This window comes from Equus caballus, chromosome 29 (genome assembly GCF_041296265.1).
Source record: "Equus caballus isolate H_3958 breed thoroughbred chromosome 29, TB-T2T, whole genome shotgun sequence".
Classification (NCBI taxonomy): Eukaryota; Metazoa; Chordata; class Mammalia; order Perissodactyla; family Equidae; genus Equus; species Equus caballus.
Genome location: NC_091712.1, coordinates 11,642,629 through 11,657,435, shown reverse-complemented (window position 1 = coordinate 11,657,435; position 14,807 = coordinate 11,642,629). Strand labels below are relative to the sequence as shown.

The 14,807-nt window shown below is 56.1% G+C and overlaps 1 protein-coding gene across 2 annotated transcripts; it reads left to right on the top strand.

Annotated features, from left to right (window-relative positions):
- Positions 1-1,571: 1,571 nt before the first annotated feature.
- Positions 1,572-13,908, top strand: LOC138921415 (ral guanine nucleotide dissociation stimulator-like). 2 transcript variants are annotated; one of them, XR_011433975.1, is made up of 16 exons: positions 2,862-3,135; positions 3,538-3,648; positions 5,301-5,411; positions 6,277-6,470; positions 7,060-7,167; positions 7,832-8,022; positions 8,169-8,473; positions 9,245-9,460; positions 9,827-9,930; positions 10,440-10,509; positions 11,279-11,347; positions 11,447-11,862; positions 12,437-12,463; positions 12,835-12,956; positions 13,161-13,264; positions 13,604-13,908. XR_011433975.1 is itself a non-coding variant. In XM_070255198.1 (15 exons), exons 2-15 carry the CDS (start codon positions 3,544-3,546, stop codon positions 13,663-13,665), a joined length of 1,737 nt encoding a protein of 578 aa, XP_070111299.1. In that variant the 5' UTR covers positions 1,572-2,218; positions 3,538-3,543; the 3' UTR covers positions 13,666-13,908. The 2 variants fall into 2 exon arrangements, 1 of the variants encoding a protein (XP_070111299.1); XM_070255198.1 differs by lacking the exons at positions 2,862-3,135; positions 11,279-11,347 and adding an exon at positions 1,572-2,218 and having other exon boundaries at positions 9,884-9,930; positions 11,788-11,862.
- The last annotated feature ends 899 nt before the right edge of the window (positions 13,909-14,807 follow it).

The following is a 14,807-nucleotide window of genomic DNA, read 5'->3' as shown; positions in this document are numbered from 1 at the left end:
CTGAACGTGGGCAGGTGACTTTCCCAGTTCTCCCTCCTCTCAGACTCCTTCCTTCCTCTCTTCCTTCTATCCTTCATTCCTCCCTCCCTCCCTCCCTCCATTCTTTCTTTCCTTCCTTCCTTCCATCTATCCACCCGAGCATCTGTCCAGGTATCAATCTGTCCAACTGTCCTCCTGCCTGTTTGCCTGTTTGTCCTTCTTCTCTCCTTCCATCCTCTTTCCTCCCATCTCTCAACTTCTCTTCCTTGTCTTTGTTCTTCCTGCTTTCCCTGTGACCCTCCATTTGTCCGCTCTTCCTCTGTCCATCCAGGTATCCCCTCTATCTGTGCCTCTACCTACCTCTTTGTTGCGTCTCTCTCTTCTTCAAGCACACTGTCTCTCTTGGGTTCATCTCACTCACAGGCTCGAACATCCCGCTACTCACACAATCCCTCCTTCTGTCACTCACATTTATGGCTCACCTGTGAATGGTTGTCCCGGGACAGCCACTGTTGGAGTGCAGATGAGCCTGTGGGGCTTCACCCACTGTGTGGGGTCTCTGTCTCTCCCAGACGACAGCCCTTTCCACAGCTCCTGAGCCGGGCAGCATGTTCCTGCCTACTTCCTCATTGCCTGAGCAACCAGAAGACACCACAGGCCTAGGGGGCCCCTCTTCCTTCCCCAGAGGAGCTCTCCAGCCCCACACCTCAACTGACCAATTCTTACTGGGCAGCTGGGAAGCCGAGGTGTGCAATTCTGCTTTGAGGGCAAGCATGTTGATCACAAGGATTATACCAATATTTCAATCTGATGCAGCCCTCAGAGAGCCCCTGGTCTTGTGAAAGTCACAGAAAATTCTAATACAAGGTGGCATGTTTTGAGGAGAAGCACCTGGCATCCTTTGGGTGGGAAGGGCTCTCTGGAGGAAGTTTTGCCCAATTGGGGTCTTTAAAAAGGAGTAGGAGTTATATAGGGAAATAAGGTGTGGAGCGTGTTCCTGGCAGAGGAAATTGCATGAGCAATGGCCCTGTAGGCAAAAACAGCATAGTGTACGGGAGAAGTGACAGGAATTTGGTTTGCCTGAAGCACAAAGCCTAACTCAGAGTGAATGCATCAATGAGGCTGAAGAGTCAGCAGGAGCCAGATGTGCAAGGGCTTTGAGTGCCAGGTCAAGAAGTTTGAACTTAACCCTGAAGGCCTTAGGGAGCCATGGGTGATGCTAGAGCAGGAGTGTTCTAGTGAGATCTTCATTTCAGAAAAATGCTTCTAATGTTCAAGGCAGAGAACATCCTTTAGAAAATGCATCCAGTGAGCATGTTAGGGTGTTGGTTTCGGTGAGAAAAGATAAGACCTACCTGGGACGTGAATGAACAGAAGGAATGCATTGAGGAGCAATCTGTAGGTGCAATTGGTGTTACCGGCAGGGGAGGGAGGAGGAGCTGAGAGATATGCTGGCTTCGACTTGGATGAGCACAGCATTGGGTGGTGGTTCCACTGGGAGCAAAGGCAACAGATGATACTGAGTTCAGGACTCTGATCTGGTCTCAGCCCAGCTCTCAGTGATGGCCATCTCTCTCCCTCTCTTCTTGCAGCCAAGGGGCACGACCTGAAGGCCCTCACACTCAACTCCACCATCTCCAACATCCAGTATTTGACAGACATGAGCAAGGGCTCAGCCACATTGAACTCCACTGAGAGAGTCCTGCAGCACCTGATGAGACCCTGGTGCCAGCAGCTCCCAGCAGGATGAGTCCCAGCCAGCCGCACCCCACCTGCTGTCTCTCCTGCTCGTCCTCCTCCTGCCTCCTCCCCTGCTTGGATCCTTGTTCAAGAAGAGCAGCCCGGGCCCCTTGTCTTGGGCTGTAGACTGATCTCCCTCAGGGAAGTCCCTTTTCTGAGCATTTGAGACTCATGAACACTTTCGGTGACCACCCCAGTTTTCACTCTTCCCACTGACTGCCAATTTGCTCCTCCCTCCCTCTGGCCCCCATTATCAGAGGATTCAGGACATCTCTCTAGAGTCCCCACATTCCTCTCTCCCCGGGCCTGCGGAGGAAGGGGCAGCCTCCAGCATGGAAGCTGTCTGCACCTACCACCCTGACCCCATGGCTCATGATGGAGAGTGTGACAGAGACCCCATGTGACAGAGAGCAGCATTCCTGGGTGCTGAACCAGCTGATCCACCATGTGACCCCGAGGGGCCTCTACTTCCTGGTCAGGGACAGCCTTTTTGTCAGTGGTGAGTGTTCGTGCTGAGCTGGATTGACCGTGATCGTTACTTATGCCTGTTCTGCTTTATTTCCTCTCTAACAAGTCAGCCCAGGTTCTGAGTGGGGGACACAGAAACCGCATATGTAAAAAGTTTCAACTTACAAACGGAGACTATGTAAATGGATTTGTTGATCCCAATTAAAAAAAAATGTGAACTATCTCACTATTAATTTTTATATAGATTGCCTGGACAAACGGTAATATCTTGGTTATAATGGGTTTAAATATACTATTAAAATTAGTTTAACTTGTTTATTTTTACTTTTGTAAATGTGAGTATTTTAAAAATGTTTAAATTTCATAAGATAGAGTGTGAAATTCTACTGTTGGACAGCACTGTTCAAGACATGAAAATAAAGCCCAGAGAAAGTGGTTAGGGACAATTTTTCCAAGGAAAGAAGTCAATCTGACCCACGTGGCAAGATGCAGAAAACAGTCTCATACACACACACACACACACACACACACACACACACACTTAGAAAGTAAGACCAACATCATCATAGAGTTGAACCACTACTTCTCAAGTGGCAAGAGGTTGCAGTCCTACATTGCAGCCAAGATCCCAGAGAGGTTTTCGGTGGGTTGATTGAAGGAAGGGGCCCAGGTAAGGGAAACTTGAGGAAGTGACCTCACTTCCTTGGAGACAGACCCCAACAGAACTTAGCACACTGGTCTCCAGGCGCCCACATTCTAGACATAGCATCCTATTGAGCCCACTTGAGTGGCGACACTGAAGACAAGAGGATGTTCTCCTGTTGTCTCCCGAGTTGTGGAGGCTCCGGCTTCAGGAAAGCCAAGAAAAAGAGACTTTTCAGTCACTATAGACACTGGCTTGGCCCTCACCTGCACCGCCTCTGTCCAACTGGCAGGAGGAGCACTCTGGTAATACAGGGAAAGCCAACTGGTTTAGGCCACAATTGGATGCCACCCACACACCACTTTGAGCCTCCTTGTGTGTCGGGGGGGAGTGGAGTGAGGGACAGCGCTGCGGAGCGGGGACCCACCGTGAGCATGAGACATTCATTTGGCCTTAGAACCCTGGCAGTGTGTCATGTTCCCAGCCTAGGTGGTGGCTAGCAGGATGGGAGAGTGAGTGCTGGGGACCAAGCTCCTCTGCCCATAAGTTAGTCCTGAGCCCTCTGGGTGTCATCTCATTCCCCCCCTGGCTGGAGGTCTATGTAGATGCTGCTGTGTACATGATCTGTGCCAGGGTTTCCTCCTGTGGCCAAGTCGAGGCAGGCCCCTGAGACCTCCCTGCCCAGCTCTCGGGCACTGTCTTTGCAGAGATGCATGCAGGAGGCGGTTGAAGAGCTGGCAGATGGCTTCGGGTACTCCATCTCCCTGGACCGGGCGCAGCTCCACCCCGCCAACAGTAGTGACCAGGGCTGCTCTGAGGTGAGAGTGGGCACAGAGGGGTCTTCCCACCCAGAACCCTGAGATGACCAGGGCCGGCCCAGAATCCAAATTCAAACTCAGGTTCTCCTGCCTGTCCTTGGCCGATCATTCCCTCCGTTCTCTCCTATAGAGCCTCTACATAGGGCAACTGAAAACATGCACACTTGCTCCCCTAGTTCCAGAGATATATGATACAGGGAGAGAGAGAGATGGAAACATGAGGAGGGAAGGAGGGAGGGGGCTGAAGAAAATGAGTAAGAAGGAAGGGCCAGGCTTTTTGTTCTTAACCCTGGGTTGCGTGCCATCCCATCACCTTGGCTGCATTCTGTTCAGAAGCCAGTTCCTGACCACTGTGTGTTCCACAAGGATGCGCACAGCAGAAGACAGTGAGCACTGGGTGCCGTGGTGGAGGCTGCCCACCACATAGGCCGACACGAGGCACTTGGGTCTGATTCTAAGTCAAACAGGAGACCATGCAAGGTTTCATGCCAGTGAATGGAAATATCTGAATTTCCCCTAATTTCCACCTCTTAAAGGTGCAGAGCTGGAACCCAGGCCTGTTTTGAGGGCTACTCCACACTACATCCCACCCCTTCTTGTCATTCATTCATCTCTAAGTGTGTGCATCAGACACATGGTAACCAGACCACAGGTGTTGTCGCTATTGTCTGTTCTACACCTGAGGATGTCCCAAGGGAGATATTTCTGGCATTGTCCCCATCGTGCAGGTTGGGTGATTGAGGAGCCCCTGGGAGGCATGATGGCATTTCCAGGACACAGAGCTTGTAGGAAAAAAGAGGTCTGAACTCAGCTGCATGTCCTCAAGCTTGAACCCTGCTTTCATCACAAGGTCCTGTGTTGGGATCTGTGCTGGCTATTTGTGTACAGTTCTGGAGGTGACATGGGCAAGGAGGGTGAGCAGCCAAGATCCCAGAGGGGTTTTCAGTGGGTGTGATTGAAGAAGGGGCCAAGGTAAGGGAACCCAGAGGTAGTGACCTCACTTCCTTGGAGACAGACCCCAACAGAACTTAGCACACTGGTCTCCAGGCACCCACATTCTAGACATAGTGTCCTACGGAGCTCACTTGAGTGGAGACGTTCAAGAGAACAGCATGTTTTCCTGTTGTCTCCCGAGTTGTGGAGGCTGTGGCTTCAGGAAAGCCAAGAAAAAGAGACTTTTCAGTCACTATAGACACTGGCTTGGCCCTAACTGCACCGCCTCTGTCCATTTGTCAGGAGGAGCCCTCAGGTAACACAGGGCAGGCCAACAGGGTTAGGCCACAACTGGGTGCCACCCGCACACCCCTTTGAGCCTCCTTGTGTGTTAGGGGGGGAATGGAGTGAGGGACGGCGGGGCGGAGTGGGGACCCAACCTGGGCAGGAGCCGTTTGCTCGGTTTTGGAAGCCTGACAGTGCGTCGTGTTCCCAGCCTAGGTGGTGGCTAACATGATGGGAGAGTGGGTGCTGGGGACCAAACTCCTCTACCCATAGGTGAGTCCCGAGCCATCCAGGTGTCATCTCATTCCCTCCTTGGCTGGAGGTCTATGCAGACGCTGCTGGGTACCTGATCTGTACTGGGGTTTCCTCCCGTGGCCAAGCCGAGGCAGGCCCCTGAAACCTCCCGGCCCGGCTCTCGGGCACTGTCTTTGCAGAGCAGCACACAGGAGGTGGTCGAAGAGCTGACTGATGGCTTCGGGTACTCCATCTCCCTGGACAGGGACCAGCTGCACCGCACCGTCATCAATAACCAGGGATGCTCTGAGGTGAGAGTGGGCACGGAGGGGTCTTCGCACCCAGGACCCTGAGATGACCAGGGCATGCCCAGAATCCAACCTCAAACTGCCGTTCTCCTGGGACCCTACCAGGGCTGTCCCCCATGAGTGTCCCACAGTCCCAAAGGAATCTGGACTTCCGCTCCTCCCCACCAGCTGCATAGGAGGGTAGGAGGGCAGTCTTTGCATTTCCCTAGGAAGATTAGAGAAAACGTTGTTGTCGTTGTCACTTCCCAATAGGCCCTGAGTATCTTTGAATTTTGCCTTTTTTGGAAAATGGAACCTCGACAACGAGGGTCTCCAAACTCCCTTTAATGTAAGAGAAATAACCATCAGCGTGTTTTGGAAGCCAAAGGGATTCTCAGAGTGTGTCACTGCCTTGTACACTGTTTCCAGACCTGGGAGGGGTGGGGTGGCTGCATAACGTTTCCCTCCAGGTCGGGGCCCACTGAAGCCTCAGGCAGTTAGAGGGGCTGGCCCTCGGCCCTCACTTTGGGCGGTTCTCAGCTCTGACCCACAGGACCTAGAGAAGCCACTGGGCATGGCTAAGCCTCTGTTCTCCTCTGTGGAGAGGGGTGTCTGTTGAGGATTCACTGGGCTGGTGCTCTGCACAGAGGGAGCTCTGTTGTCCCTCAGCGAGCAAATGGCCTCGAGGGAGCTCAGTGTGGAATCCTTCGCAGGACCAAAGTCAGATTGTACTGTGAGAGCCCAGAACCTTGCTGAGTGTGGGAGCTCATGTGTCTCCTGTTGCAGATGTGTGGGAGGGGCTAGGAGTTCCTGGGTCAGCTGCAGACCTTGATAATCCTGGTGGTTTGCAGTGGTGGCCCTGACCCTGTGTCCTCCTCGTCCCACCCAGAGTGAAGATGAGTCCACTCTGTCTGTCACTGAGGCCTGCAGGATGCGTGCCCTCCAGGCAGGTGTGATGCAGAGGCTCTCAGAGACTGTGCTGCCAGCCTTCCCCAGCAGAGTCCTCTGCAGTGTCACCACCTCCCTCTGCAGCTACTCAGGCTCCAGCACAGCCCACCAGGTGCTGGACCAGCTGTTTCCCAGGTGACTGCCCGCCTCCTCCTCAGCACAGTGGTGACTCTGCCCACTGCCAGCTGTGTGTCTTGTCTTGGGAATGTCACCGCATCTCTCTGAGCCTGAGTTGGCTCCTCCGAAATGTGGAGTGGCAGAGGATGAACTTGCTAGGCTTCTCCCAGGGATGAATGGGATCAGCCCTCCAGGTGCTGCCCTGGTGCCCGGCTCTGCAGAGAGGGTGGTGGGCCGTGCTGTGGTTGCTGGTGGTGATTATTTCTCTGTCCCCCACGGAAAGTAGTCTTCCTCTCCCTTCACTGGCTTGTGGCTTTTTGAGTTTGGAAAAGCACCTGGAGAGCACCCTGTCAAGGAGTTTGAGATGCCATCCAGCTGGTCCTGGTGCTTGTCCTTGGTGTAGCCACTTAGGGATCTCTAGGGCCACAGAGGGGCCACAGGCCCACTCAGACACCTGGGGTGGTTCTGGTTGGAGTTCATTTAACAATGTCTATGAAGGACGTACTGTGTGCAGGGCATCTGGACACACTAAGTGTCACTCAATAAATGAAGCAGACAGCCTCCCTGGGCCTCCTCTCTAATCTGAGAGTCTTGACATCATTCCTAGGTCCCATCTACCCTCCATCCCGGGCAATGCCCTCATCCCCTTTGGGACACATGGAGGCAGCTTGGCCCATTGTGTGCGGGATGCTGGAAGACAGCACCACCTTCCAAAGTGAGTGGTCTTTGGGTGCAGACGGAGGGCCTCCTGTCTCTAGCAAACAGGGTGCGGGGAGAGGATGGAGGCTGCGGCCGGGTCAGGCCTGGGAGAACCCTGCATCTCACCCATCTTGTGATTCCCATGGGAGGGCTGAGTTCTGGTGGCTTCCACTCCAGCAGGACTGGACTCAAAGAGAGCTATGCATGGGTCCCAGGCCCCCTGAGAACTGGAAGGGAGGCTGGGCTGAGTTGCCTCCTAGAGACCCAATCCCAGCAGAGTCCCAGCTCCTTCTGCCTCCCTTTCTCCACATCCACCCCTTGTGAGCGCCACCACCAGGTCCATAGTAGGAGGTGTGTGAGCAAGCTGCTCACAGATCTGCTGGAGTCTTCATTCCAGTGGTCCATTTGCATGGAGGGCTGGGGTGGGATGTGTCCAGACCCTTGGGGAGGAGAGTGTCGGTGGGAACAAGAGACTCTCACAGACTCTGTGTTCGGCCTGCTGGATGAGCAGGCCTGCCACAGCCAGGACAGCCAGCCAGGGCTCAGGGCTGGGATGGGCACCTCCTCTGGAGGGGGAGGGGATGGCACAGGGGCCCAGATGCTAACAAGAGTGCCTTGGGCGGGCAGTGTTTAAGGAAAGGCTGGGCCACTGACTCTCTGGCCCATCTGCCTCCCTGCAGTGCTATCTATTTCCTGCTGGGAACCTGGCTGGGCCAAGGGCAGGATTGCAGGGAGCCCCTACAGTTTCCATGCTGGACCCTGCAGCTGGCCACTCTGCACGTCAGCTTTGGTGGCTCACATGTGGAGGGCCATGCCTACCGTCTTCCAGGACACCTGGAGCACCTGAAGGCCATTGAGGCCAAACAGAAAGGTGAGGGGACTGGAGTCTGAGAAGACTGTCTGTGTTGAGGTTCATGGGCTAGAGTTCCCTTAAAGGCAGTGGAGTCCTTCCTGTCTTTGGAAAGGCACAGAAACTGTCAGGTGTGTGGGTGAAACTTTCTCCTTATCTTGCTGCAGAGCCAGCTCCAAAGCTCCTGCCACATCCAGAGCCAGAGCCAGAGCCAGAACCAGCCCCTGGGCTAGAGCCATCTCCAGCTCCAGCCCCACCACCCATGGCAGAGCTGGAGCCAGCGTCACCTGCATCGGACCCTACAGGGCTGGAGGAAGGGGCACCATTAGCTTCAGCCCCAGTGCCGGCTCCTGAACTAGAGCCCACTGGACCCTGGGCTGTGACCACCGAAAACCAGCTGCGGGAGGAGAAGCCGAACATCTTGGACTTCCCTCCCCGGCTGGTGGCAGAGCAGCTGACAAGGATGGAGGCGGTGAGCAGTGGGGCTTGCAGGGCAGGGGGGCCCTGCCTTCCTGTGCCGTGAGCTGCCCCACACCTGCCATTCCCTGATCCAAAATCTGATGATCTGGGTTCACATTCCTGCTCCCCCGTTACCAACACTGCGACTTGGGCACTTTCTTAACCCCAAGCACTGGCTGTCCTCACGTGCACAGCAGAGCCGGACACTAAGGGGACCTGCTGCACGGGGTGGCTGTGCCGATGAATGAGGTGGAACAGAGAGGAAGTTGGGCAGGGTCTGGCCTTTTGGTGCAGGAGGGAGCTCACTGAAGTGCTGCCAGGTCCTTGGGCCGATCACGCGTGTGCCCAGGGGGCCTTCAAATCCTCAGCACACATCAGGCATGTGATGTGTACTGACTCCAGCAGAGACAATCACATAAAGCCGGTGCTTCTCCCTGCCTCGGGGGAATGTGCATGGGAATGGGGAGTGGGACCCGAGGGGGACTGCGATGGGTGGAAGATGTCCCTTGGGGTGGGCCGGTGAGGGCTGTTTTCTGGAGCTTGGAGGAAGTGAGACGGGGCTGGGAGCAAATGCCCTCCCTTCTGCACAGCACTGTGTCCCAGTCATCTTGTGCTGACACCTTCAGTGGACACAGACAAAACCCAGGGAATCCCACACACCTCAGAGATCACATCCTCTGCTTCCTGAGCTCCTGCTCTGTCCTCAACCCGCCTGGGACTGTGGAGGATCATGGATGCCAAGCTGGGGTGAGGCAGTGCTGGCAACACTCTGAATCTTCCCCAGGAGCTGTTCAAGAAATTGGTGCCTGCCCACTGCCTGGGCTCCATCTGGTCCCAGCGAGACCGCAGGGACCGCAAATTCCTGGCACCCACCATCCGTGACACTGTGGCACACATGAACACCTTGGCCAACAGTGTCATCGCTACGTGCCTCGGGGCCCTGGGCATGACAGCGCAGGACAGGGCCAGGATGGTAGAGCTGTGGATTCATGTGGCTGAAGTAAGTCATGGGAGGCCCATGGAGGCCCTGTCTGGAGTCATGGGAATTGCCTCTTATTTCTCAGCTGTCGATATTGAAGTCTGTGGTCTGAGTCCCTGCACTGGCCCTAGACACTCCTGCCAGGGCCACACTGACCTTGACTTGAGGTCCTGGTGGTGGCAAGCTCACTTCCTTCCTGTGCTCCTTCCTTGTGTTCAGCTAAAAATCCTTGCGCCTGGCAGTGTTACTCCTCAGGTCCCAGGTGTGCCCTCCCTGGGTTTCCTGGGCATCTGTCTCATCCAGGACAGGAGAAGTCCATGAGGGGACAGAATCCAGAGCTGGAGAGCTCCAGCCCCCACTCACAGCTCAATCTCTTCCCTTCCCTAGGGGTGCCTAGGCCTCAGAAATTTCGCATCCTTCCACACGATCTTTTCTGCTCTGCAGAGCCCTGCCATTAAGCGTCTCAAACACACCTGGGGACAAGTGTCCAGGTGGGTAGGCTGCCCTCCATCCAAGCACCACGAGGGGGATGTGGACCCTGCACCCAGCATTGGGTCGCCATGGCCCCCGCAGTCAGCTGAGACCACCTGGGAGACAGTGAATGCCTGGGACATGGACTGATCCGGTTCCTGGGTCTCTGAGCCTCTCAGGGCCCTTAGGCCAGCGGTTCTGCCCAGGAACTCATTTCCTTCAATATCAGATCCTGACTTGAGCCCAGTTGGAGATTCTCAAGTGTTTCCTTTGCAGCAACAGAAATCTCCATCCAACTGAAACCAAGAGTGTTCAAAACAGATCTGTGTGGTAGATATGGGAATGGAGGCCCCAGGTGACAACAGGAGAGGCCCCTCCCCAGTCCAATGGGGACCTCAGGGCTCAGAGCAACCCAGTGAAATCCCTCATCCAGGCCCCAGGCTGTTTGGGTCTTCTGGGATCTCAAACAAACGGATTTGACCTTCAACCATCCCATAATCTTTCTTCCTTTCTTTCCCCACTCCCCCAGGGAGAGATCCTACACCTTTAAGAAGTGGTGCAGGGGACAGCAGCACGTGAGCAAGAGACTGTTCCTGAAGGTAACCTGGGGCTGGAGATCTGGGAGGAGGGGTCTGCGAGGGGGCCGGGAACATCCTGAGGGCATCCTAGGAAGTGAGGCTATGGTAAGGCCATCCTGGGGTTCAGAGACCCCTGTGGGTGGGGCAGGAAGGAGATGCCACATGGCTCCCCCAACACCCTCTGCCCTCTCCCTCCATGTCTCAGTTTGGCTATTGTTGGGACACACTCTGGGAGTGCAGAGGTCAGGACCGTGGTCAGTGGTGGGGCAGGGCGAGGGGTGAAGGCAGCGGGGACAGGGGCTCTGGCTGGGAGGGAGAGTGACCTCTCCTCAGTGGGTCCTTGAGCAAGTCTCTGCCCCTCTGTGGGCCTCGGTCTCCTCCTCTGGGAAATGGAGGGAGATGACATGGTGCAGGCCTCACGGTGGGGTGATACCATCCAAGGGAGGACAGGAATGGGAGGAGATTTGTGCTGGCTCCTCCTCGAGAGCTGAGGGGAGAGCAGTGATGACAGTCAGATGACAGGGAGTCCTCAGGAGAGCCCTGGAGGCAGGTGGAGTTCTCCCCACTCTTTCCTGATGAGGAAAGAGTCTCAGGGAGGCCTGGGCAGGCCCAAGGTCACACAACAGTGAGTCCTGGAGCCAGGACTGGTCTAGAATCAGAGCACCCTGGAGGTGGGAACAGCACAGGCAGCAGGGGACTGGAGTCAGATGGCCAGGGTCTGAGGTCAGGGGCCTTGAGGGACATGTGGAAGGGAGCAGGGCCTCTCTGACCCTGTCCTCGGCACTGACAGGAGGCGACCACCGTGTTGGCCACTGCACAGAGGGGCCGCCATAGAGCCTGGGAGAGGCAGCGGCAGCAGGTGAGGGTGCCTGGGGGAGAGGTGCCCAGGAGTCAGAGGAAAGGGTGCTCCCCCTCCCAGCTAGAGGCCTGCCCCACGAGAGGGTCCTTCCTCCTCCAGCGCATCTGCTGTGGCTGCCAAGCCTGAAGTGCCTGCACTGGCAGTGAGCAGGAGGAGGCCTGGAAGGGCTGCGAGCAGGATGGTTTTGGGGTGGGGAGGGGCAGGGGCCACACCCCCTGGGATTGGCCCACAGCCAGCCCTGGGACGTGACTGGGGGAGTTTGGTGTTCCTGGAGGGGAGGGGAGGAGGGCATTGTGTGTGGTGGGGGCTCCTGAGGGTCCTAGGCTACTGTACATGGGAGCCTGGGGTGGGCAGGTGGCTGGGGTAAGGGGTTTCAGGGGAGGGTTCATGGGGGCACCTGAGTGCTGGAACTCATCACCATCCCCACCTTGATGGAGCAGGGTGTCATCCCCTCCCTCGAGATGATCTTCAGTTACCTGGAGCTGCTGCATGATGAGACGGATTATTATGTGGAGGTGAGTGAGCCTGGAGGTGGGGCCCTGGGATCAGGCTCCTGAGGGTTTGGGAGGAGAGAGTCCTGCCTGAGCCCTGAGCTCTCACACTTGGAAAGGTCCTCTGCAGAGCCTCCCAGCCTCCTGTGGAAGCCAGGGCATCAGGCCCATCTCAGCAACGAGTGATGGGAGGCTCTGCCTAGGCCGCCATCCAGGCTCCCTGGGCTGCTGAGGCTCAGAGCTGCCTGGCTGTGTGGGCGCAGGAGGTGGTGTCTGAGCTGGACTCAGCCTCTCCCTCTGGCCCTGCCCATGAGGGAAGAGAAGTCGGGCCCCTCCCAGTCAGGAAGCACATCATTGGCTGAGCTGTCCCTTCCTGCCTGAGGCCTCAGTCTCCCCACGTGTCATCAGAGAGGGTTAGATTACAATGTCTCAGCTCCTCTGCCCCCAGGTCTGGAGCCCAGAGCCTGGCCCAGGTCCAAGACTGGTCTCTGGAAGGGCCTGCCCACTGGCAGCAGTGCAACACTGGAAGAGGTGGGATGGGGGCTAGTTCTGGGCTAAGGGGGCTGTTTCTGATGGACTTCGGCTGTCTGCCTTCCAGGGCAATGTGCTCAGCTGTCGGAATGAGGTAAGGAGCTGCGGCCTCACTGTGGTGAGTGTGGGTGTGTGGGAATCAGAGAGCTCCCCTTTCATAACAAGCCCTCTAGCTCGATCCCTGGGGTCGGACATTTATTTGCAGAGTTTGATATACAGAGCTTGGGATCCTATGGTGTTGGCGGGTGGGGGAAGGGCTGGCATCAATGACCCCTTCCTGGTAGAGGATCTATTTCAGGCCAACTGTGAGAACAGGCACGTCCTGACTGGAATTGCAGGGAAGGAGAGTTCCCAAGTTGGCAAAGGCCCCACACTGGCTCCTTGTCCCCCTCCTCACCCCCTCCAAGAGCCCTGCAGGGTCCCCCACCCAGGCCATGTCTCCATCCTGTCCTTCCTCTGTCCCAGGAATTCAAATTCATCAAGGACATCGAGATGGTCCAGAAGGCTGCAAATCTGTACACCGTGCAGCCCGATGAGCATTTTGGTGCCTGGTTCCAGGCCGTGGAGCCCCTGAGCGAGGAGGCGAGGTGAGGCGGGGCAGGAGTTGGGTGAGGCAGGGCAGACTCTCTCTGCAGACCAGCTCCAGTGTCCATGGCCGTGGCTCCATGGTCAGCCTCAGATCTGGCTGCATGGCGACCCCTGGGGCCCTGGGACTCCAGCTGCTGGGAGGCTCTGGGAGGCACAGCTCAGGCGTGGCTCCTGGGAGCCAACAACTCCACTCTGTCCTGTAGCTACAGCCTGTCCTGTCAGCTGGAGCCACGATACCAGTGGACCAGAAAGATTCGACTCTTCTTCACAGAGGGGAAGAGCCACTCATCTTCCCGCCCAGGGCTGAGTGAGTGTCTGGACTGGCAGTGGCTGAATCCAGGGGCTCAGTACAGATTCAGGCCAAGTCTGGGCCAGGGGAGTCGGACAGCTGTGGTGCTGGGGCCCCAGCTCCACCACTGAGCAGTCCTGTCACGGGTGATTCCCCTCGCATTTCTGGGACTGGTTTGTTTCTCTGTGAAGTGGGTGACACTAAATATCAGCCCCTGTGTCAGAGACATGGGGTGCTGTTGGCTGACTAAGCACTCAGCACCGGGGCTGGGGCACAGGGTACAGTGGGTGCGGGGAGGGGGGAGAGTATGCTGTGTTTCTGGGGGAGGCCCCCTAGGAAATTCCTCTCTCTATCCAGACACCAGGCCCCCAAAAAAGAACCCAGTGGTGGTGGCAGATGATGCTCCTGAGACCAGCTGAACTACAGCAGGGACACAGCGGGGACACTCAGGTGCATGGGGCCACCTCTCAGAGGCTGATGTGAATGAAAACTTTGTGATCCATTTCCTGGGGTCCCTGAAGGCAACAAGGGAGTGGACGATCCCCCCATCTCCCTCACACATTTTCCCCAGCGCCTATTTCCCTCTTTGGAGGGGCCATGTTTTTGTTGTCAATGATAAATGCTAAGTTTGGGTATTCTATTAAATTTCTGTTTTTTTCTCAGCCTGGGAGTGGACATGTGGTTCTTTCACTCTCTGTGCTCATGAAAATGAGATCCAGAATCTCACATTCCTCCTTGAATTCAGAAACCTCGCAGAGTCCTCCGCTCAGGGCATGTGGTGAAGGGAGAAGTGCCAGTGCCGCCCCTGGCTGCTGAAGGACAGTCCTGTGTCCCCCTCACTCAGAGGACAGGATCATTGCAGTGTGGTTCACCTGGTCCTGGAGCAGAAGTGGCCCCTCCGATCTCCCGGGGCTGAGACGTTGGAGGGACTTTCTCTGGCAGAACAACAGCCACAGAAACTGGAGTGTCTTTAAAAGTAGCACTTGCTTCGGGCCAGCCCAGTGGTGCAGCGGTTCAGTTCCCAAGGTCCCCTTTGGCCGCCTGAGGTATGCTGGTACAGATCCCGAGTGCAGACCTAAGCATCCCTTGTCCAGCCACGCTGTGGCAGGTGTCCCGCATATAAAGTAGAGGAAGATGGGCACGGATGTTAGCTCAGGGTCAGTCTTCCTCAGCAAAAATAGGAGGATTGGCTGCAGATGTTAGCTCAGACCTAACCTTCCTCAATAGCCAAAAAGCTGGCCCTGGCCTGTGCCTAGCACAATTCCTGCCCAGGACCGTGGCTGCCTTGCTGCACTTGGAGGACGAGGGAACATTTTCCCAGTTCCTCTTGCCCAAATGAGGAACTTTTTTCTGATTCAGCCCCTGGAATTGCATCCACTGTAAGTGGGGAAAATCCTGTAAAACCTCAAAATGTGCGCGTGGAGAGGGCGAGGCTAGAGGAAGGTCCTGTGCAAATGGACTAAGGGCGGGCAGGACTCTCCCTCTCTGGGCCCTCTAGGGTCTCCCTGTTCACCTTTGACCTGGGCTTGGTCCTCCTGGGATTCGGGTCCTTGACTCTGAT